At 37.8% G+C, this 25,239-nt stretch overlaps 1 protein-coding gene across 2 annotated transcripts; it reads left to right on the top strand.

The window, feature by feature from the left end:
- The first annotated feature begins 636 nt into the window (after positions 1 to 636).
- On the top strand, positions 637 to 24,601 carry ocrl (OCRL inositol polyphosphate-5-phosphatase). Of its 2 annotated transcripts, XM_073854268.1 has the most exons (24): positions 637 to 1,117; positions 1,778 to 1,857; positions 5,224 to 5,315; positions 7,473 to 7,511; positions 7,598 to 7,711; positions 8,643 to 8,789; positions 8,920 to 9,130; positions 9,225 to 9,344; positions 9,431 to 9,532; positions 10,109 to 10,223; positions 10,415 to 10,531; positions 10,758 to 10,939; positions 11,041 to 11,152; positions 13,478 to 13,587; positions 14,178 to 14,313; positions 14,394 to 14,504; positions 14,613 to 14,783; positions 15,273 to 15,503; positions 17,186 to 17,209; positions 18,351 to 18,467; positions 18,548 to 18,632; positions 19,005 to 19,132; positions 22,186 to 22,297; positions 22,381 to 24,601. In XM_073854268.1, exons 1-24 carry the CDS (start codon positions 1,073 to 1,075, stop codon positions 22,503 to 22,505), a joined length of 2,826 nt encoding a protein of 941 aa, XP_073710369.1. In that variant the 5' UTR covers positions 637 to 1,072; the 3' UTR covers positions 22,506 to 24,601. The 2 variants fall into 2 exon arrangements, with proteins under 2 accessions (XP_073710369.1, XP_073710370.1); XM_073854269.1 differs by lacking the exon at positions 17,186 to 17,209.
- The last annotated feature ends 638 nt before the right edge of the window (positions 24,602 to 25,239 follow it).

Here is a 25,239-nt window from a genome sequence, read left to right as displayed (position 1 = left end):
GCACGTAAAAAAATAGGACATTGAAATTTGGCTCCCCTTGTGATGTCAAATTGGGTTCTTATTATAATAATACAGCGCCTTAATCTGCACTATCCAACCACAGCACTGCCATTAAGTGCAGGGAAAGAGAGAGAAAATAATTGACAGCACAATTAAGTTTACATTTCAACAAACCACCATTATGGCGATCAGTGTTTGCATAATAATTTTATTTGCATTTAAAAAGTGTTTGCACCCCAAAATGTAACATTTTTGCTTACACCTACAAAGTGGCAATATTAACATGTTATAATAAATCATATCTGGGGTATTTTGAGATAAAACATCACATTGGTACTCTGGGGACAATTTATTTTACATATTAAAAAAGTCTGGTTAAATGTCCCCTTTATAGGAGTGATGGTGTTATTTGAATTCTTCAGATGTGTTGAAAGAAAATATACTGAGCTTATAACTTGCTATCAAGCCATTCTTTTAACATTCAAATCTTAATAGGGCTTTAAAGAAATGTCCCAGATGAACAAATAAGCTAATGACAGCACAATAAAAGGACACAGATCAACTACATAGCTGCTTGACATCGAATATGCGCAAAAGCTGCGCAGCATTGACGCCCATGGCAGAACTGAAAAGCGCACTGATGATGACCTCGAAACGCATACATGACCGGTGATGTTTCGCAACATATCGGAATACCGTTTGAGATATTATCGTCAATTTTATGGCGCGACGGAAAAAAAACATAGCAACCATCGCTGCTTAACCACAAATTCAACACTTAAGTTACACACTCGATAAGTGTCATTTTTTTACGGACCCATGACCTCATTCTACAGCTAACGTTACATGAATCCACACCGGCTCGCGCCCTCCATGACACTACTTCGAAGACGTTAGTGAGCGTTTATTAAATTTATCTTTCGTAATTCAGCATCGCTCGGTTATTTATGCAAGAGAAGAGAACAGTCTGTCTCACGACCTTGCCGGAAGGCCAGCACGCGCTGTGAATGGGTGGAGTCTGTCATAAGAAAACACTGAGTTTAGCCTGTTAGCTAGCCGCCTGACAGAATTTATGATGGAGTCTTCACTCGGGATTTCTGATGACAAATGTGTGGCTGTATCCTTCTTTTGGGAGTTTGGTCGTCGTTAATTTAATTTTGTGAAGGGTTTCATAGCTGTAGTTGACTATTTAAAATCCATTTAACAACGTCTTGTTAGCGTCGCTGTAGGGGTGCTGATAAATGCATGCCAGTGTTTTAAAAAGGCTGAATAGAATTAACGTTTGCTGTTTATCTCGGTGTTTTCAGTCCGCTTTCAGGTAAATGTAGACATACGTGTGTTGTTGAGTCTCATCGTAGGCTTGTTATGCAAACAGACTGGGTTGTTGCTGTGGGATTTCTTGGAAGTTATGCGTACGCTCATGTGTGTTATGATGTGACGTGTGAGTCCATAGATATGATGTGTATAAACAGAGACTATGTATGACCGATGCTACAGAAACTGTTGCAGATTCGATTATACAGAAAATAGCACAAAGCTCCTAAATTATCAGTATTGATCTTTGCACTGAACTACATTACAGTTTTATCTTAAAGCACTATAATTATTTCCGGTTTTCTCTTGAAATTGTATAAAGTCTTAGCTGTTACTTTGTTGTGTGTGAGAGAGAGCAATAGAAAGAGAGGTGTGACTCTTTAAGATGTGTCAACGTGTGCCAACATTTTCCCTTCTTTTCGCCTCTAGCTATTCATTTAAATCCTTGACAATGATTTTTCAGACCGTTAAAGGGCATGAGCTTAGAGGTGGACAAAAAGAAGCAAGACTCCTATCTCTGTTAGAGTGTTCTGGACAGTTCAAGTGAGTACTGTATACTCTTATTTCTATGATTGACACTGCACTTATTTTCCAGGAATTGTAGGTAATATGTGTGTTATACTACACCACTTTTATTTTGCTTTGCTATTCATGTATAGGGCATAATTAGTTACACAAATTAAGTAATGTGATTTAGTTATATCAAAGTAACACAACCCACAATCTCTTTTCTACCCTACAACGGCAAAAGAGTGGTGCAGCGAGTTAAGGTCTTTTGCCTTTGTAGGGTAGTATTGCACCTATTGCAGCTTTTGTCTGTAATATTGTGGTTGTTAACTGTGGTTAAATAGCAGCCAAACTCACAAGTGCCTTTTAACAGGCTGATATTTTCTACGTTTTACATGATGCTTTGATTCACCTGATCACAGTCCCAGCGATACTTTTGTTTTACTATCTGATGTTGATCCGATTCTCATTTTCGGCCCTGAGACTCACCAGCACTCTGGGGGTTTTAAAGTCATGATGACTATTATAAATTGCCAGCTGGTTGCTATAGATGTGAGAAGGCTCTGTGAAAGATTCTGTAATCAGATAATGTTTAGGCAGTCATGCATTCAGTGTTATTCTGTGTGTGTGTGTGTGTGTGTGTGTGTTAGAGAAGTTGTGGTGGATGTCAGCCAGCACGGTGCACATTATCTTGCATTCCACACGGTTGTCCTAGAGCCGAATAAGCATCACATGAGCATACAAACTGCTTTAAATGTAAACACTGAGCTTAGCTCGAAGCACAGAGACACTAAGGGGTTATATAAAGATCACAAGCATTATTCAAGTCCTTATGTAATGAAAGGGTCTCTTAAAGGAAAACACAGTTTTTCAATATTTTACTATGTTCTTACCTCAACTTAGACGAATTAATACATACCTATATTTTTTAATGCATGCACTTAATCTGCGTTAGCATTTAGCCAGATTAAGATGCAAGTAAGTTTGGCACAAAATAAAATGTGTTTTTTAAGCAGATAAAAATGAGAACTATATTGTATAGTGGAAGAGCACTAATAACTTGTTCACAATTTCAGTCCAAATTCGGTGCATATAGGTTTTGACAGACTCACTGTCTATATTGTGTACCACAACTGTTCAGATCCGATCTGTGCCTCCTATAGCGTTCTACCATGTTCCTGATTATCTTCATTGTTTCTATGGCAATGACGTTGTGCTTGCAGGACAATTTGCCTCGATGTTTGACGTTGTAGAAACTATATTCCTCAATACATGGACTTTTCCAAACACCCCTATCATTTCGTCAGAAATGGACTGTTCTAAAGTTTGAGCTGGGGTTGCGTTTATGTGACTTAACCAAAAAGCTACACAAAAGTTGTCAGACTAAAATGGATTTCCGGAAATGCTATTTGAAGCTGATTACAAACCACCTCTGAATGTAGCCTAAAACGGATTAGGAAAAAACTGTATGTCATGCGGTTTTTGGCCATTCACACGTTCTAAATGTGATTGGATTGCAATCGGATATGCACCAAAATCGAATTTGCACTGACAGTGTGAACAAGGTCTTTTTTGCAGCACTTTGACCTCAGCGTGCAGTGACATCATCACGACTACTCCACCTCTCGCTCAAACTTCCATCAATATTATTGCCCCCGAGGTCGAAGTGCTCTTCCGCCATACAAAATAGTTCTCATTTTTTTCCGCTTAAAAAATCGCCACGTTTTCTTTTGTGCCACCATACTTACTCGTGTAACTACTCATGTAACAGTCTCTAAATAGAGAAAACATGGAAGTGTTTGGTGGCTTCTGAATTCATCCCTGTTTGGATCCTAAGGAATGAATGGGGCTAAGCTAAATGCTAACACATTCACGACACACTGTACAAAGATTAAGTGCACACATTAAAAAGATAGGTATGTATTAATTTGTCTAAATTGAGGTAAGAACATAGTAAAATATTAAAAATTGTGGTGTTTTCCTTGAACAATAAGCGTTAATGGGATTGTTCACCATAACTATTAAATTCTGTTATCATTTACTCACTCTCATGGTGTTACAAACCTGTATAAATTTATTTGTTCTGATGAACACAAAGAAAGATATTTTGAGGAATTTTTGTAACGGATAATGAGCCCCATTCACTTTCATAGTATTCTTTTTATCTATTATGGAAGTCAATTGGGCCTCTTATTGGTTTGGTTACAAACATTTCCCAAATACACATTTGTGTTCATCAGAACAGAGACATTTATACAGGTTTGTGACAACATAAAATTGAGTAAATTATGACACAATTTTCATTTTTCGGTGAACTATCCCTTTTAAGGGTATGGTTGGTAATCTTGCTCTGCATGAGAGAGGATTTTGTCAAAATTACTTTAGATGTATAGAGTTTTTTTTTTTGAACTATTGTAAGAGTGAACTTCTGCAGGTATATACATTATGTTTGACAAAACAAATAGAAGAGCACAATGTGTTTTTAATGTCTTGAAAAAAATTATGCATCAGGTAATGACAGCTATAGTAAGCCAACCAATATGTATAATATTTCATTAAGTGAAACAGATACTGTATTTAGGGGGAATATGGAGTGCTTGAGCTACAGTACACAATGGTTTTTACCGCTGTGTTAAGGTGTTATGAAACGTTAATGCGGCAATGAATGCATTTTGACCTCAGCAAGGAGATATTCTTGGAATGAGCAGATTATAATCATCCTCTCTATAATGGGCTGTTATTCTTATCAATTGAATTTGAGATTTCTTAGTAAGTCTAGGCCAAATTTCACCCGTTCATGAGTGCTGTGTTTCCTGGCAACAGCATCCATTACAGCAATTATAGTCTTTTAAGACTGGGAGAGATTGGGCTTGCTGGCAGCACAGAGGGGTTCTAGTCTTGCCTCCATACGTTTGGCACAGCACACTTAGGAAGGAATATATAAAGGTTTTTCCAATAATCCACTATAATCTAATTTTCCATGGAGTGAAATGGATGTATCACCATTTTGAGACGAACATGATGCCCTGGAGTTGGCATTGTTGTCAGAGAGTGAAATATGGTCTGCAATTACCAGTATGCATTTAGCTTGCTGCATTTCCATAAGTTTTCTCCTGCATTCCACAATTTTATAAGATTATGCTGGACCATGGTGAAAAAATACTTATTTTGGGATATGTTAAACCCATTACGTGACCAGTGGGGTTGTACCCGTTTTGTAATATTGTTTAAGTTCAGAATTAAAGTAGAGGTGTCTGGCTCACTATAAAACATTCATACTGTGGTAAAAACATGTTGGAAATAGAAACAGTATAAAGCTGTATAAAAAGTTATAAAACAATAAGAGTTGTTATTGTTGTATGCTCTTAAGTGACAATTTGTGAATGGATCTCTTGCTTTTAGGTTGAATATTCTGGCAAACCCTGATTCCATTGTATTAAATCCAGTCCCCCAGCTGTCCATCCCCATCAATAACCATTTTCAGATAGTTCGAGGTAAGCTCCTTATTGACTGTTAAGTACAGTAGTTGTTGCAGGCATGCACTGAAATGTAGACTGAGAACTTAGATTAGACTGTTTCTTTAACATAATGTAAACATTTTCACTTATAAACAACAGAGTGATTATTTGTGATCATGTGTGTTAAACTCAGGCTTTAGTCTTATGATCTAATGATGATCAATCAAAGTTTGATTTCAGTCAATGATTTTACTACTTTACAAGCAGGGTCATATTACCTACAATACATTATGAGACTTAAAGACCCCTATTACTTTGCTAAAAAGAACATTATTTTGTGTAATATTTGGTGTAATGCAGAGGTGCCCAAAGTTGGCCCCCAATGACCTTTAATTTGGCTCATCATGCCACGTGAGATGAGGAAAAAGAATAAATGTCATTGATGGAGTTCATATTTTTTTATTAAACATTTGCTAAAATTTTACATTTTTTGTTTTATTGATACATTACAAAAATTTAATTAGAAATTAAATCCAAGGAATTAAAGTACATTTTTTTATGTACATGCATACTAGAATGTCTATAGCATGTGTCACAAAACTCAACAAACTTACTCTGGTACGATAGGCTAATAATGGAGATGTTGAGGCTGTGGCACACAGCCAAAAGAAATGTAAAAATTATTAGAAAAATTATTTCTTTTTTATAACAGTTACCTTTGAAAATAAAACTGCATTAGTTATGCATAAACAGAATAATGTTTGCTTATTTTTTTTTTAAATATTAGAAAGTTATAAATGAGGAAAATCAGGGCAACTTCAATTTTAATATAGCACAGCAATATTTACTTTCGGCCCACGGCCCTCAGTCAGGTTAGATTTTTGGCCCTTTGTAGGAAAACTTTTGGGCACCCCTGGTGCATATGCAATGTGGTCACATGTTTTATTGTTCAAAAAACACATTATTTTCCACGTACCATCCATACTATACCCCGTTTCTGAAACGCATTGATTTATACAAAGCTTATCTTCTGAAAAGTGCAGTGTGCTCTGATTGGCCAGCTATCCAGTGCTTTGTGATTGGCTGAATACCTCAAGCGTGTGCCAGAAATTTGTAGTTTCTTATCATATTTGGAAGATCAGCTCCCAACAGGGGATAATATTGTCTTCACTTCCTTTATTAATACGAGCCTGAATCTGATTCAGAAAATGTTGTTTTGAATGAATCATGGTTTGAATAGTCACTAGTAAATTCTTTAAAATTATAAAACACATCAACAGGCTGAGGAAGTAAAATGTTGCCTACAATCCTTGCCTTCATTGTAGTCCAAGAAAAGAGATTTCAATTGGAGACAATAACATCATTGTATACTTTGGGATTTGTAACTTTGTAGATCATTAACATACTAACACACACTTAACCTGGGGACACACCTAAGTACTTGCTTAACCATTCCAAGATTAGACACCACACACATAAAGAGTGTTTCTTGCATTAATCATTTTTGTCTGTGATTTTAAACAAAATTGAGCACAACTGGAAAAGACTAGGCGTGATCAGTTGTTATGATCAAATTACATTCATAATCATGTACGAAAATCATTACACACCAAAAGAAATGTAAAATCATAAAAAGGAAATAGGGGCTCTTTAAAATCATGATTTAAGGTCTTTGTCATTCTTTGCTTGCTAGTAAACAGTTTTCTACACAATATTGTAATAGCGTGTGTGAAAAAACTAAATCTCTTTGCAATTGAGTTTGTTTAGCAAATAAATATTACATTGAACAGTAAATGCACAATCTTTACATTTATACAAAAATAGAATTAATATTAGTTCATATACAAATAATTAATATAAATTAATAGAATTTGTTTTGTCTTTTTTTTGTGCCAGAAATTGTCATTTTGGTGCATCCCTACTAGTTTATCTAAGGAACATTTTAACAGTGTGAATACAGTTGATCTCCTGCTATTATATTTCTCTGCTTGTACAAACTTGCATTTGATCTTTAAAACAGGAAAGTCGTTCTATTTGTAAATGTTAAACGTTCTTGCTTGTTCAAATATTTGAAAAGCATTTGTCACCAAGAAGCATCAGTCTGTCTTTTCTGTATCCTGGTTCAGTTTTCTCAAAATCCAGGCACAGTTCTAAAGACTGTTTCTTTATTTCTGTTTTTAATTTTCATTTTAGAGGCTGAAGAAGCGCTTCTCATTGACATCTCGGCTAACGGTAAGTTAGCACAGTTAATTTTAAATTCGTCTGTTAGATTGTCTGTCTGTCTATCTCCAAATAAAATTGACATTGTTCCTCTGCAGCACCGGTACGATTTCGTCTGCGAGGTGAGAAAACTCCAGAGCTTCTGCTGGAGTTGCAAGATGATGTGCAGACTCAAACGTTTTTTCAGCATGCCATGAAGGCCAAACAGCAAGGTGATATTATCTCATTTTCCCTAAGCAACACAACCACAAACATCAAAGTGCATTCGTTATAAATTAACTACTCCAGTCAGTGTTTTATTTACCAGGGTAACCAACACCCAGATTTATACAGATAGGTGTGTAATGAATTCATTCTGGAAGATTTGACTTTGATGTCAGGCATTTATTTTGTGTTACAAGTCTTACTGTTGGTTTACTTTTGCACATTCACAGTTTAGTAGTCAGATCAAAGGTCAAGTTGATTTTTCACTTTTTAACACACCACCGGTATTTGTTTTAAATTAGTTTATATTAGTTTTGAGCTCTGTTGTAAAATAACTTTGTATTTGTTATTACACTTGGCCAGTGTATCATTCATGAAAGTTTGCCAAAGTCCGATTTCAGAACAACTTAACAAATAAGATCTTTTCGGGTTTTGATATGTTTTTAAATGTATTTCAGAGAGTTGATGTCCACCTTGCTTTGAAAGAGACATGTGGTTGGACCTATACTTTTATGAGCAAATTTCCTGTTGCAATATTGGTATACCCATTTGTTTTGTAAGAAAAGCAATTTAAAGGAACAGTATGTAGGATTGTGGCCAAAACGGGTATTGTAACCACAAACTTGTGGCTAAAACTGGTACTGCAATCACACAACTGGTGGCCAATACACAAAATGACAACATAAACATCAGTTGAGGGCTGCAACTCCACTTTTTAAATGACAATATCCTGGCCAGACCACTGTTGTAATGTGATATAAGTATTTAAAATGAAAATGATTTCTTATTGTCTAGTGACACATCAGGGCCATTTATGATCTCACCATGTGTTTTTGTATCAAACCACTGCTAGTTAAGAATGTTTGTAATCTGTTAGCAATTTTTTATGTATATGCCACCAATTTTATGAAATATTACTTTTGAATGCTCTACCTTTAGCTGAGGGAAGTTCACAGCCCAGGAAGATGGAACCTGTTGTACCTGCTCCAGTCAAAGGCTCTGTTCCTGTCCCACCTCAAAGAGGAACCTCTAAATCCACCTCAAACAACATCAGCAACAGCACTTTAGCAAAACCCTTAAATGCAGGTAAACAAAAAATATAGCGCACATATTGCAGAAAAATGCACAGTTTTTCATTTTTACCAACATTGGCAGATACATCAAATGTGTTGAAAGATATACTACATGCAATTCTGCTGCTCTTTTCTGTCTATAGACTCCCTCTTGCTTGCCACAGACTTTGGCTTTGAGGAAAATTTTAACCATTGTTTAAAAGTGGAAGAAAAGAAGAACCAACAAAACCGTATAGTTGCGCAACGAGAGCCTCCTCCTCCACCAGTGCCCCCTCTTCCACCTCGGAAAGGCACATACACACCGTCGACTAATCTCCCAGCAGCCCCAGCTGCCAAAGAAAGGCCACCACCAGAGTGAGTATTAGACATCCTTAATCTACAGTTTAGTCTCTCTCTGTGTCTAGTATCATTTTTTTGTAACAGTATATTGCATGCATCAATTCGTCAGCCCGTCCAACTACAGCAAGAGGCAGACCATGATGAGCAGTCACTCTGGTTCAAGAGAGGGACTGCTGAAGTATCACCTCACCAAGAGGGAGAAAGAATATGTGGACATTCAGAACTTCAGGTGGGTGTCACGTGTCTGATAATACGTTAATGATTTCAGTTAAACTGATCAAATCATTTAGGTAGTTGATTCACTGTATTTTACAGGATCTTCACAGGCACATGGAATGTGAATGGTCAGTCCCCCGATAGCAGTCTTGAGCCCTGGTTATGTTGTGTCCCAGAACCTCCAGATGTATATGCACTGGGGTGAGTGGTGAGGACATTTGGGTCGGAGGTAGAGTTTGGCATAAGTTTGACTTTTTCAAAGTGCTATAATTGGGTCTCCAGTGCTTTATCAACCTAGAAAATATGAGAAAGAACAACCCAGTAACTTAGTTTTGTTAAACCGTTCTCTGCAAGCATGTGAAAAAATAGGTCATTGAAATTTGGCTTTCCTTGTGATGTCAGAAGGGGATCACACCGCCCCTTAATCTGCACTATTTAACCAAAGCACTGCCATTAAGTACAGAAATCAGCTCATTTGCATTTATAAGGACACACACAAAAATTACATTTTTTGCTCACACCTACAAAAAGTGGAGTGTCCCTTTAAGGTCTATTGTACACTGCCTTAAAAAACATGGCTTTTGTTGTGTCTGTTCTGTTAAATCTGTTTGTGCTTATAAGGGCGTTCATGTCAAAGTTCAAATTTAAACCCAGTTGCCTACTTCAGAATGTTTTGAGATGTTGGTCTTTGCTGGGGTAGTATAAAGCACTACGATTGTCTATTGGCTATTGTGTTTAGTGTATTGCTTTACTCAAGCTCTTCCTATTATTTGACAGATTTCAGGAGTTGGACCTGAGCACAGAGGCTTTTTTGTATATGGACTCATCAAAAGAACAGTTGTGGGCTGATGCAGTAGAGAGAAGCCTCCACCCTAAAGCCAAATACAGACAGGTAAGTGAGTCAGTGCTGATGGCCCAATCCAATCAAATTGCTGCTTTTTTATTCAACACATTATTAATTTTGTTTTTAAGACCAGACGGAAATTCTAGTAATTCTTGTATAATCCTGAAACTGGCTTCTTAGGGTCTTTCGATACGAGATGTTCACTTTAATTTTCATCAAGCTCTACATTCTGTCCCAAGGTCCGTATTATTCGTCTGGTGGGAATGATGCTGGTGGTGTATGTCAAAAAGGAACACAAGGATTACATAAGAGAGGTGGCTGCAGAGTCTGTGGGAACTGGCCTCATGAATAAAATGGTGTGTTTAAATTTGTTACAACAGGAAGTGTCTTGTTATTTAAATCAGGAAGTACCTCTGGTCATTCTGACTATAGGATGCAAATCTATTCGTGTATTTGTTTTAGATATAAGGAAGTCTTTGTAGACCACAAAATGACCACAATTTGAATAATGCTCTACTATTAGTAGATCATTATACAGTATATTGACTGATAATATGAAACCTGTTATTTAATTTTTTATAGGGGAATAAGGGAGGAGTGGCTGTGCGCTTTGTGTTTCATAATACTAGCTTTTGCTTCGTAAACTCTCATCTGGCGGCACACGTGGAAGACTTTGAGCGTCGGAACCAGGACTACAAAGACATCTGTGCCCGCATGAGCTTCCACCTGCTGGATTACCCGCCTTTCGGTATAGTCAAACATGAGTGAGTGTCATTGACCTATGAGTCATCCAGTGCATCCCAGTGACAGTAATGGTGTAACTCAGCTAATATTCAATCTATTTAATGCTTATCATTTCTTTAAGTGTGGTGATTTGGCTTGGAGATCTCAACTACAGGCTATGTTTGCCTGATGCTGGGGAGGTAAAAAGACTTATTACAGACAATGAGCTAAGGAGGCTTCAGGAGTATGATCAGGTATGGGCCATTTAATAGGGTAAAATGCACTGGAATGATAGGAAAGAGCATATTTCAACATGCTTTGGGCTTTTTTCAAGCATATATACACTCACCTAAAGGATTATTAGGAACACCATACTAATACTGTGTTTGACCCCCTTTCATCTTCAGAACTGCCTTAAAGGGAAATTCCGCCCAAAAAAGGGAATTTAGGGTGTTTTTTCGTTGTTAACGAGTCAAACCTTCATCCAAAAGCATATCCATGACTGAAGAGCAACATCCAAGACATTCAAGATGTTCGTTCTCTGGCAAACTGGCCCCCGAATGTGAGTGAACAGGGCATGTCGCATGAGCGCACAAAATCTCCACCTTCACAACACCAAGAAGGCCCGACACAACGCGACACCCCACTCGAAGCACCACGTGGGCCCCCACACATGAACGCGAGCACTGAGAACACTGCCCGCGCACACAGACCTCAGCAAAAGCGAAAAGTTTGGAACAACCCACCGCGCCGCCAAACTGCGCCCCGCCGCCACCCCGCCAGTCATGAGCAATCGATCCCAGAATGCGACATAAGGAGGAAGGAGAGTAAAGATGGATAGCTCCTAAAGCATAGTTCCATATAAATGCACGGATAATTTGTTGTTTTGTCTCAAGTGAAAAACAATATTGACCCTGTAGTTGAAAAAGTAGCGTCCTATGGAGTCCATTCAATCGCATTCTGAAATCGATTGCCCACGACCGGCAACATGGCGGCGGGACGCAGCCCAACAGCACGGCAAGTTGCTCCAAACTTTTCGCTTTTACTAAAATCTGTGTACACAAACAATGTTCTCAATGCTCGCGTTCATGTGTAGAGACCCACGTGATACTTCGAGTAAAGTATCACGTTGTGTCGAGCCCTCCCAGTGTTGTAAAAATAGAGATTCCGTGCACTCATGCGACACGCCCCACTCACTCACATTCAAAGGCCAGTCCACCAGAAAACGAACATCCCAAACATCTCAAATGTTGCTCTTCAGTCACAAATATGCCCCCAAATGAAAGTCTGACCCGTTAACAACGAAAAAACACCCCAAATTCCGCCCTAGGGCGGAATTTCCCTTTAATTCTACGTGCCATTGATTCAACAAGGTAGAAATGTTGGCCCATATTAATAGGATAGCATCTTGCAGTTGATGGAGATTTGTGGGATGCATATCCAGGGCACGAAGCTCCCGTTCCACTGCATCCCAAAGATGCTCTATTGGGTTGAGATCTGGTGACTGTGGGGGCCATTTTAGTGCAGTGAACTCATTGTCATGTTCAAGAACCAATTTGAAATGATTTGAGCTTTGTGAAATTGTGCATTATCCTGCTGCAGGAAAACATTTTCCAGTTTTCAGCTGTCCAATTTTGGTGAGTTCGAGCAAATGTACCACAAATGAGTGGTACCTGGTGGGGTCTGCTGCTGTTGTAGCCCATCCGCCTCAAGGTTGTGCGTGTTATGGCTTCACAAATGCTTTGCTGCATACCTCGGTTGTAACAAGTGGTTATTTCAGTCAAAGTTGCTCTTCTATCAGCTTGAATCAGTCGGCTCATTCTCCTCTGACCTCTAGCATCAACAAGGCATTTTCTCCCACAGGACTGCCGCATACTGGATTTTTTTCCTTTTCACACCATTCTTCGTAAAACCTAGAAATGGTTGTGCGTGAAAATCCCAGTAACTGAGCAGATTCTGAAATACTCAGACCGGCCAATCTGGCACCAACAACCATGCCACACTCAAAAGTGCTTAAATCACCTTTCTTTCCCATTCTGACATTCAGTTTGGAGTTCAGGAGATTGTCTTGACCAGGACCACACCCCTAAATGCATTGAAGCAACTGCCATGTGATTGGTTGATTAGATAATTGCATTAATGAGAAATTGAACAGGTGTTCCTAATAATCCTTTAGATGAGTGTATGTCAACTGTTAAAAAATATATTTTCTGTATTTCAGTAAATCACATATGATGCTTCTTGGGACAATTTCAAGATTATTTGATCAGGTTTTGCACAAACTTTTAGAGATCATTCCAGATTGAGTGCATGTAGCAAAACATTTTCTCAATCCATATTTTCATTCAAACTGTTCACATGTTTTGCTAAATCATTATTTAAATATAAAATTAATTAAGTATAAAATTAAAGAAATGCAAAACAGAGGCATTTTAACTTAAAAGAGACAACACACTTTTTGTGTTTGTTGCTTTCTTTTTGTAACGGGACATTTTATGACTGCCAAATATAGACTAACTTCTCTTTTTGCTTTGAAAGTGCACATTATAGCATCTTTTGTTACTTTTTCATCTTGCCAGCTTAACATCCAAAGGAAGACTAAACGTGCATTCACCGATTTCATTGAAGGAGAGATTAATTTCATCCCAACTTACAAATATGATGCTAAATCAAATCAATGGGACTCAAGGTAAACTTTAAAGAAATCTACAGAATGTGTAACTATATTGAAAAGTATTCTTAATATGTGACCCTGGACCACAAAACCGGTCATAAGCAAGCACGGGTATATTTGTAGCAATAGCCATCAATAAATTGTATGGGTCAAAATTATTTTTTATGTGAAAAATTAGGTAAAGATCATGTTCCATAAATATTCTTTATTTCCTACCTTAAATATATAATTTTTTTTATTATATCATTAGTAATGTGTGTTGATAAGTCTCACTTTAAAAACTTTAAAGGTGATTTTCTCAATATAAAGATTTTTTTGAGCCCTCATTTATTCATTTACACCCACCCGCTGGTTTTGTGGTCCAGTGTCACATATGTTTTTTTTTTTTTAAGTTTATATTTGTATTCTTAATTTAAATTGACAGCTCAGTTTGTGTTAACAATGCCAAAGTCATGGGTTTCTCACAGAAATGCACATACTCATAAAATAGTATAGTATATGTATGTGAATGTATGTTGCTTTAGATAAACATGTTTGCTCTAGTGCATAAATGCAAATAAATACGATTGACCTTGCATTTTGTTTTATTTGGTGTTTGGGAACAGTGGAAAGTGTCGAATCCCTGCATGGTGTGACCGTATCCTGTGGAGGGGGAGTAATATCAAGCAGCTTCACTACCGCAGTCACATGGACCTAAAGACCAGTGACCACAAACCCGTCAGCTCCCTCTTCAGCGTTGGGGTGAGGTTCACTACCTAAGTCAAGCTCCTGTAAAGATGTTTGAAAGGATCACATTAATGATTTTTGTCCATGTACTGCAGGTGAAAATGATAAATGATCCACGCTACAAGAAAGTGTTTGAAGAGATTGTGCGAGACATGGACAGGATGGAAAATGACTTCCTGCCTTCTCTGTCCCTAAGTCATCGAGAGGTAAGTAATAAAAAGAAGCCAAAAAGAGCAATACTGCATCGGTGCACATTTGCAAGATGGGTTTGTATGTTAGTAGCTTTTTGTTAACCTGTTTTTTTCCACTTGTAGTTCACTTATGAGAATGTGAAATTCCGGCAGCTACAGCGTCAGAGTTTTCTCATCACTAATGACGGGCAGGTCCCGTGCACCTTCGCCTTCATTCCCAAACTCAATGACACTCAATATTGCAAGCCCTGGCTGCGTGCTGAACCCAGTGAGGGGGTACTAGACCCAACTGAGTGTTTCTGTCATGTGACATTTCACCCTTGTATTTTTTGGAATAGTTCACTTTAAAATGAAAATTCTGTCATAATTTACTCATTCTCATGTTGTTCTAAATCTCTATGAATTTCTTTTTTCTGATGAACACAAAAGAAGATATTTTGAGGAATGATGGTAAACACACAGCAGATAGTGACTATTGACTTCCATAGTAGGAAAACAAATATTTTGGAAGTGATAAATGAATAAGAAAATATTTTGATAAATGATGGTAAGCACACAGTTGACGGTACCCATTTAATTCCATCATATTTTTTATTCCTACTATAGAAGTCAATGGTTTCTGTCTGCTGTGTGTTTACCATCATTTCTCAAAATATCTTCATTTGTGTTCATCAGAAAAAAAATGAATGCAGGTTTAGAACAACATGAGGATGAGTAAATGATGACAGAATTTTTATTTTAAAGTGAACTATCCCTTTAATTTTCACATTTCTTGCAGCTGAGGCAATGGAGATCTTCTTGGAAGTGTATGTCAGTAAAGACTCTGTGACTATGCTAAACTCCGGTGAGGATAAAATCGAGGATATTCTGGTGCTTCACCTGGACCGAGGGAAGGACTACTTCATTACTATCTCTGGAAACTATCTGCCATGTTGCTTTGGGACATCCCTGGAGACTCTGTGCCGCATGAAGAAACCCATTCGGGAAATCCCCATCACCAAACTCATCGATCTGGTGAGGCTCAGGCCACAACTGCAGTTGGTTAGATAAAATATTGACACATGGGAATATGCAGTTGTCCTCATGTTTACAGCACATTCATCGTCAGTTATTTCCCTGGCAGAATCTGTAAAACATTTACAGAGATCATTTTTAATTAGTTTTTCTTTATATAACAGATTTTTCTGTATATTCACCAAGATAATAAACAAAATGACACCGTTTTAAAGTTAACTATATACCCTTCAAGGAAAACCAGCACCGGTTTTCAATATTTTACTATGTTTTTACTTCAACTTAGACAAACGAATACATCTTGTTTTAATGCGTGCACTTGGTCTTTGTGCAGCGCGTCGTGAATGTGTTGGCATTTGGCCTAGCCCCATTCATTCCTTGGAATTCAAACAGGGATGAATTTAAAACCACCAAACACCTCCATGTTTTTCCTATTTGAAGACTGTTACATGAGTAGTTACACGAGTATGTATGGTGGCACAAAATTTATAAAAATTGGCTTCTAAATTCATCCCTGTTTGGATCCTGGGAAATGAGCGGGGCTAGGCTAAATGCTAACATATTCACAACACACTGTACAAAGATTAAGTGCATTCATTGAAAAAAGATAAATATGTATTAATTCGTTGAGGTAAGAACATAGTAAAATATTGAAAAACTCCTTTTAATATCATGTGCCGCCTTCCTGAGCATCAGTGATGGGATTATGTGTAGGGCTGGGCAAAAAAAATAGATTTTTCGATTAATCAGGGTTTTTTTTACGTGGTCGATTCAAAATCGATTCTCAAAGACCAGAACAGATTTTTTCTTTCATATTTATTTCCGCAAACATTGAACGTAAGATAAACGTTAATCTAATTACTAGTCGTCTTCACTAGATGTCACCATGTTTTTTGCCTTGCACATAAACGGCACATTTTTGCTTGCACATACCTAGTGGAAATTTAATATGTTATTATAAATGATCTGTGGGGTATTTTGAGTTGAAGCTTCACATATGCACTCTTGGGACAACAAAAACTTATTTTACATATTAAAGTCTCATAATATGTCTCCTTTAAGAGAGGAGGAAGCTGAGTATCAAGTTAATATCTAAATGGCTGTCCTTTTGGTATACAGCTTGTTTAGTATCAGTCATTCATCATGCGAACCACTCTCAGTCTGCCCGTGCTGTCAACTCTATTCTTCACCATATTCTTAAACATGATTAGTTTTTCATTTAGAGAGTAACACCATCTGTAATTGAAGGGTTTCGTTGCAAAACGAGATAAATCCATTTTTAACATTTTTGTCAAAACATGTTTATTATTATGTTATCATGTTATTATTTTGTTTTATGGTGTAACATAGCTGTATTTTTTAAGTTATGAAGGTTTAAATCAAAACAAACCAACTGCAGCTGAATTGATATTAATTGGAATGCACAACCAAAAAGATTTCTGAAAAATAAAAAACGGAGTTATCTCGTTTTGCAACGAAACACTTCAATTACTTTCTGATCTTTCTGTTACTCTGCAATTCCAATCATCACCATTTGTAGCTACCTATCTGTGATTATGCAATACTGGCTCTGTCTTCTCATTGATTATGCAATGTTTCTCTATTTGTCTCATCTCCCTTTCCACCTTTCTGATCTGTCTGTTCTCTTCCAACCAATCACTCTGGTGCTGAATGAATCTCAGGGAGAGGATAGCTGCATGGAAAAGGTAACGTCCCTCTTTTGTCCACAGAAAACATTTAAAGATCAATCATCATGACAAGTGTATTATTGAGCCCTACCCGTGTGAGTGAGGGTGACGTGTCCTGTTTTTAAATGTGTGTCCCAGTGCCTCCATGCTTATGCACTTTATTGTTCAGAATGGGGTGATATCTTGGTCACATGGCTCCGCTTGCCGCATTGCTCGGTCATTCTGACAGTTTAGGCTAATAAAAGTCACAGAGTCTTGAATCTCACAGCTTGAATTCCTCTCCTCTTTTACCTGCTCGGCTCACTGTTACTGGTTAACCAGCAATATTAGATTACCAGAGAGAGGAAGTAGCTAACAGCATGATTAAAAAGGCCTCACAAATCATAGCGTATGCAGTTTAGAGTGCTTTATCGACTGTGAAATGCTCAGCTCAGCATTAGTTTAAAAAGTTGAGTTGCATTTTTACTAATTGCACGAGTCACTTCTCCACTTCAATTTCTGTGGGTGTATGTGAGAGAAAGAGACATGCACTGTTGAGGAAATAATTTGTGGCTCTATTTAGATCTTGTAGACAGTGGCGGCTGATGACTGCTCTTCTGAGGGGCGTAAATTCAAAATATTTGTTCGGGGTGTCGTGTATTGCTTGTGTTTTCAAAATATGTGTTTGTTGCTTAATGTGAGCCGTGGGCATCACGTGTCTTGTCGGGATGGGTGCCCGCTGCACACGCGTCAGACCGTTTGTGGTGGGAGAGACGTTTATGTTCGCAAAATACTTACTTAACAGTAAACTCTGATTACACATGAGATTATGCGAGTATCTGGCAAACGTGAGCGTCTCTTTTATCACAAACCCTTTAGATGCATCTGCAGCAGGCACTTATTTTGACAAGACAGATGATGCACATATGTTCATTTGATGCGCCAAACACATATGTTAAATTGATGAACCACACACACGACGGACTACATACATGTTTTGACGAGCTTTGCATCGTGCGCTCTCCAAAAAGAAGTCACCGACCACCACTGCTTATAGATTAGTGCATGTAAAACATTTAGTGTTTTTTCCTAAATAATATTCCCTGTAAATGTGGGATTATCTTAACAAATTAAAATATTATTTTTATGGTGTGATATTTCAACACTCTTAATTTTTTAGGAGAAATCTAGGATGAATTTCTTGTTGGACACTGGTGGTACAGAGGACAAACCTCTAAAGATTCCCAAAGAGGTCTGGTTGCTTGTTAATCACCTCTACACTAAGGCATGCCAGCAGGTAAGCGCCTATTTAAATTCTGTATGCAACAATATTTAACTTAACAAACCTGCTAATTCAGTTTTATAACTTTCATACAGGAGGACCTCTTTCAAACCCCTGGCCTTCAGGACGAGTTACAAAGTATTATTGACTGTTTGGACACCACCATTCCTGATTCCATCCGTATCCTTTCCCATAAAGTAAACATGTTTTATATATAGAAAGACATTTTCCCAAGCATTGGAATTTTGAGTGGCCTTTTACCATGTGATTGTAATGCTAATGGTTGTCAGTTTAGTGAATGTGACCGAGTGCCTCCATTTAAAAAATACTCTGGCTTTCTGGACTCTCCCACACAATTCATCCCTGTGCTCTGAAACCCTTGACAGACTGAGAATGTTCCTCTTTTTACTGTAATAGTGCTGGAGACATCATTATAGTACTTTCTTTATCCTCCCTTCCTTTTTTCCTTTTTTTTACTGACATGCTTTTTCTTCCTGTCGCTCAAATGTGCATTCCCACTTATCACAGTGGTTCTCCTTGACTGCCTGTTAGCTGGCTGTAATCACTCAGTTGCCGAAGCTCTGCTGATCTTCTTGGAGGCTCTGCCCGAGCCTGTGCTGTGTTATGAGCTCTATCAGCGCTGTCTTGATTGTTCTCATGACAGCCGCCTTTGCAAACAGGTACCATACAGCTCTTACTGCACTGTTAATGTCACAAATATACAGTGTCTTCTGAAGGTATTGGGATAGTTAAGATAAAATTGCTTTGTTTGGTATGGAGTAAAAAAAAACTGTTGATATGATTAAAACAATTACCGTATTTTCCGGACTATAAGTCGCTCCAGAGTATAAGTCGCATCAGTCAAAAAATGCGTCATGAATAGGAAAAAAACATATATAAGTCGCATCTATTTAGAAAATTATTATTCTTTTTGGGGGCATTTTGTTTGTTAAGTCTTTCTCTGCTGTCTTTAAGTTAATGTTTCAGTTAACAGTTTTTTTTCAGGGGTAGGCTACATGAGCAACATATAGCACCCTCTCGTGGCTGTAGACGGTAATGTTTCCTTTTGGTTCATGTTAGTCAGTATGAATTAATTTTGCCATATAAGTCGCACCTGACTATAAGTCGCAGGACCAGCCAAAGTATTAAAAAAAAGTGTGACTTATAGTCCGGAAAAAATGGTAATATAAGGAAAAAAGTTGTTTACACCAAAATTGGGAGTTTGGTAGGCACACATACTGCAATTCATCTTTTTGTTTGTTTTCTTCAGGGCTTTGAACCAGATTTTTTTTCCAATTAGTTAGTTCCAAACAGAACCAGTATTTTAACATTTCCGGTTTTCGGTTCAACCCTAAAATTGACAATCCCGAACCAGTTAGAACAAAAAATAAAGTTCCCGAACCGGTTAATAACGTTCCATGTCAGCTGTGGAACAAGTAGGCTGATCATTAGGACATTCAACTTAAATTATTACTCTACATAAGTCTCTATCTTTTATCATTAAAAAATGCTACATTATGTAAGCGGCATAACTGTAATTCTGACATGCCTACATTTCTTTCAGCATTATACATGAATTAAGATGGGGACAATTTCTGCCATGTCGTTTATTGGCAAACAACTTAATCAAATGTTTTTATTAGAAAAAGAATACTGTGGTATTTCAAGATCATTTTTTTGTATGTGTCCTGTTAAGAACAGAAAAATTGTTCGCTTGCTATTTGAAACGCGTCTCTCCGTGTATGCACTTTTGAGTGCACTTAAGCAAGCGCGCACACGCAGACGGAGGACTAATTACAAACGGCGCTTCGGGAAGAAGATGCAGCATAACAGGGTTCCCACAGGTCCTTGAAATCCTTGAAAGTTTGTGAATCTGGGTGGAGGGAATCAAGACCCTAGAAAGTTTTTGAAAATATAAATACATAGATACAGGTCATTGAAAGTGCTTTAATCTATTTTATGCAATACATTTTCTGGACAAATAAAAATTCATATCATAAAATATCATAAAAATAGACCTAGACCTTTTTAGCACACATGCTAAACTGTTCGCTTTAAATGATTATATCTTCTGTATGCGAATGTTGATTCATACAAAAATGCTTTTTTGCATAATTGTGTTTGACACATGAAAACATCTCGGGTTACGTATGTAACTGTTGTTCCCTGAGAAGGGAATGAGACGCCGCGTCTCCTTGCCATACTTCCTGCGTCCCTGTAACGCCTGTAATACTTTGGCAGTATTTCAGATAGCGATATACTTCCTGGCTCCCATGTCACACTGTCTTTGTCGTTGAGCCTCACTATTGGTTAAATTTGATATACACATTCAGATGCACCTTCCCCCTGGACGCGTCCCTAAAGTGTCACCGCAGTGACGCAGCGCAAGTTCCTTTTGAAAGGGAACTGTAACAATGTATCTTAAAAGATAACACGATGTAACCTTGCTCTCACTTGAAATGTGTCCCCACATGTAGTCCTTGAATTTGAGGGTATTGGACCTGGAAAGTCCTTGAAAGGTCTTTGAATTTGAAGTTAACTAAGGTGTGGGAACCTTTACGTAGTTTTTCAGTGCTTTATTCGCCAAATGTATTTTAATGGACAACAGTATGAGACACAGTAGCGCAACTCTCTCTCAAGTTTATACATCAAGAGTTCTGATCTTTGAAGGGCATAGGGATCATCACGTTTGATTGGAGTTGGATCGGACATGTTTAATTGCATGTGCGTCTGTGGGTACAAAAATTGCTTACTTTAGCGCCTTTTGCAGTTAAATTGTTTAAAATCACTTAAGTGTTAACATTTGCAAGCCTTTGAAACACGTGCAAATTATCAACTTTCACCCTATTTATATTAAATGTGTGTATTAATCCGCGAGTCCATGCTAGCCAAACCATGGGTCGTGATCTGTACGGATCAACTGCAATCCATTACACCACTTATTAGTATTAAAATGTGAAAAAATAGGTAATTGAAATCTGTCTCCCCTTGTGATGTCAGAAGGGCATAATACTGCCCCTTAATCTGTACTATCCAACCACAACACTGCCATTTAGTGCAGAGATCAGTTAATTTGCATTTAAACACACCCAAAACGGCACATTTTTGCACACACCTACAAAGTGGCAATTTTAACATGTTATAATAAATTATCTATATGGTATTTTGAGCTAGAAAGAGTATTTTAGTGCATGTTTTTAGCATTTGTTAACTCTTTTCATGCCACCATGGACCTCACTAATTTTCAAACCCTGGCTATGACCATGTTTGTAAATGTAGTCGTTAAGCCTGAAATAAAGTTCAATTTTATGCGTACGCATGGGTCCATGTACAGTGAGCATGACACAAATTTCATCATCAGAATAGTATGCATGCGCTATATGCATTTGAACTACACTCCAGGCTATTAACTATTCAAGTAACTGTCCAAGATGAAGCAAGTGGCAGTAAACAAAACATTTAGATAAAAAAACTATTGATTATCATAACATTTAAGACTTCTTCACTGTTTTAGGCAAGTAATTTTTTATTTATTTATTTATTTGTCAGGGACAATGCAGCGCACATTGTTACATTGATAGTTATCACATTCAGAGCCATAACAGTATGTGTAGATGTGTTGCATAAAAGGTTTCTAGCCAGTAGGCTAATTTGTAACCCCAGTCCCTTTCTTAGGGATGTGGAGCAGACTTATTTCCGTCAGGTTAAACGTTTGTTTCCCTCTGAACAACAGGTAATATCTCAGCTCCCGCGGGCCCATCGCAATGTATTCCGTTACCTGATGGCTTTCTTAAGAGAATTAATCAAACACTCTATTGACAACAACCTAAACGCCAACCTCCTTGGTGAGTCTGGGTCTATATTGACATCAGATTGCAAGAACATTGCTAAAGTATCTAATTGATTTTTTTTTTGTACATCTATGCAGCTACACTCTTTGCGAGCCTCCTCATTCGCCCACCACCAAATGTTGTCAGCAGACAGACATCGATCGACCGACAGAAAGCCAGCGACTTCATCCTGGGGTTTCTGATGGGAGGTGATGAAGACTAAGCTGATTGCACAAAAAGGGGTCAGAGGTTAAGGTGTCACGCCCTCCTCTCAGCGGTCTTCAGGTGGTTCTGGTGTAAATAGACTTGAACTGGATGGCTGAGGTATTTGGACCACCCTTGCACAAAGATGGCTACTGTTGGGAGTTGCAACAGATACTGCCTACCGGTTACATTTACACTGTTCTGTTCCTTAGAAGAATAGATTTGTGTCAACATATCTCCGTTTTGGCTATGTGGCTCTGTGAGTAGTAATACCCACCCTTTGACCCAGAGGAACCTCATCTTTTTCACTGTAGCATTACGTATGCTATATGTGACCCTACCTTGTCTGTTTTGACTACTGGAGTGGAGTGCTGTAATGCCAAATCCAATATTTCAAACCTTATATGACTCAGATAAATGTATATGTGTATCTGGACCCAAGGACACTCAAAGACTCGCTTATTACACTAAAAAAAGCCATTTTAAGGAAAATGTGGCTGCCAGCTAAAACACTCAGTGAATCGTCTTTGCTTCAGGCCACATCCCTGTTTGTCTTTTTTCCATCTTTACACAATAGGTATAGGAATTATTATTAGAGCTGACCTACAGAAAGAGGGAAGAAAGCGTTCAAGGTGATTTAGACAATCAAACCGGTCGAAGTGGTCTGGGAAAGCAGCTGCTTTGTGATCTTTACAGTTGTATCTGAATCATAAGTCGACTCTGTCTGTTGTAGTGTGCACTTGTTGTTATTTATATGTCTATAAGTCTAGTATACAACATTGTGCTCTTTAGTATAATAGACAAGTCACATAATGAATGGTTTACTAGAATCACTTCCTTGCTCCTTTTTAGACCATTTTGATGCCGTAAACACCATTTTCCCACACACAGTCCTTCAGATGTTTCATCCTTAGATAAAAAGATTGCTTCAGATTTGGTCATCCATAGATCAGTATGCACTAAAATGGATAATTTTATTCCTTGAAGACTTTTATAGGTCTTCTTAGTCAAGTTGTGCTACAAAGACAAACAATTTAACTTATGTGCTCACTGAGTGTTTAAACTTTTTAAATGTTCGGTCTTGTTTTGTAATGATGTAATCGTGGTCCTTCATACTGTATTTAAGTGTATCTTGTCATACTGACTTTTACTAGGAAAATTGTGCTTGTCTCTTTATAGTCTTCGTGTCCTTTTCTGGTGTGGTGTGTAGGGCTACATTTCCACGTTCTATTTCAGTGTCGTGACATACCGGTATTTAATTATTACATACTGTAGTACACACTGGGAGTCTTAATCGATTATATTCTGCTATCATTTGTTTTCTTTAAAGTGAATTTGGATATCGCAGAGGCTTAGTGTTACCCAGCCAGTGCAGTTTTATTCTGCAGTGTACAAACAGGAAGTCGCATTTGTTCTGTTACTCATATTAATCATCGCCCCAAAGATAAAAAGTTATTAGAATACAAACCACCAAACCCATTTCTCAGCATAATTCGTGTGACATCTTGCCCGAGTACATTTAGCAATATGCTCAAAAATTCACAGGAAATGGTTTTTGCTGTGCATTTGGCACACTGGTCGGAAAAAGAGATAAAAAGTGTCAGGAAATGTCCTATCCCATTTTTATTTCTTTTTAATTCGCTTAAGTAATGACATTCTGTGTGCACTGCTGGCTTCATGCCCACCAAGACTCCCTCTTATGTGCTTTCTTAAAAGAGATCTACCTAAATTTTCATCATGTTTACATTTATATATATAAATATATAATGGAAAGGCCGTAATTAAATTCCTGAGCTAGGCTGTCTTTTCCAGGATGAAATCACTCACCATACAATGCCAGTAGATGACGAAAGGAATTTCTGGAAGGAATAGACCTCATTGAAGGCGAAACTCAGATGGCTGTGTTTCTTGCCAGTTTTCTAGTGTGCCGTTATTACGACCCACCCTGCCTGTTCGTTTGTTTTTCTGTCCCATCTTTCTGTAAAGCACATTCATTTTTCGTACTGAACAGTCTGTTTCTGGTACTTTGCAGCTGGGTACTTGCACATACTTTGTTTTATTTGTGGGGAAATGGGAATTTAATTTATTCAATGGAATAAAGACAGTATGACCATGTTTTTTGGGATATCTCTGATTATTTATTAGTGATGCTTGCTGTTGCAGTTACTATTGTGACTAACACTAAGTATGTCAAATGTGGTTTGAAACTAATCCCATATCATTTGCACTACATACTTGAATATTATCTCAAATGATGTGGTTTGATGAGAAGTGACAGTGAAAGAAATGTTTAAAGGGCACTTATTATGGCCTTTTTACAAAATGTTACATAAGTCTCAGGTGTGCCTTGAATGTGTCTCTGAAGTTTCAGCTCAAAATACCCCATAGATCATTTATTATAGCATGTCCAAAATGACCCTATTTGGGTGGGAGCAAAAACTTTAAATGCACCTGTAACTTTAAATGCAAATGAGCTACAACTCCTCACTTCCTTACAAACAGACAGTGAGCGCGCGTTCAGTTAAAATAAATCTGATTACTATTGTCTCAGACTGTATTATAGTGGAAAGAGTACAACTTACTGAGGGTGGAAACTATGGTAGTGCAGGACTGTAAGTGGGCGTGGCTTTTATCAATGTGACCTCACATTGGGGATTTCTGCCTGGATTTGGCCTACCCAATTTCAAAAGCTTCCCATTCCCACAAGCAGAGGTGCGAATACAAAAGTGTGGTATCATTTTACAGGAAACCCT

Source organism: Misgurnus anguillicaudatus, chromosome 16 (assembly GCF_027580225.2).
Source record: "Misgurnus anguillicaudatus chromosome 16, ASM2758022v2, whole genome shotgun sequence".
NCBI classification, from domain to species: Eukaryota; Metazoa; Chordata; class Actinopteri; order Cypriniformes; family Cobitidae; genus Misgurnus; species Misgurnus anguillicaudatus.
This window is presented reverse-complemented; position numbering and strand designations above follow the sequence as displayed.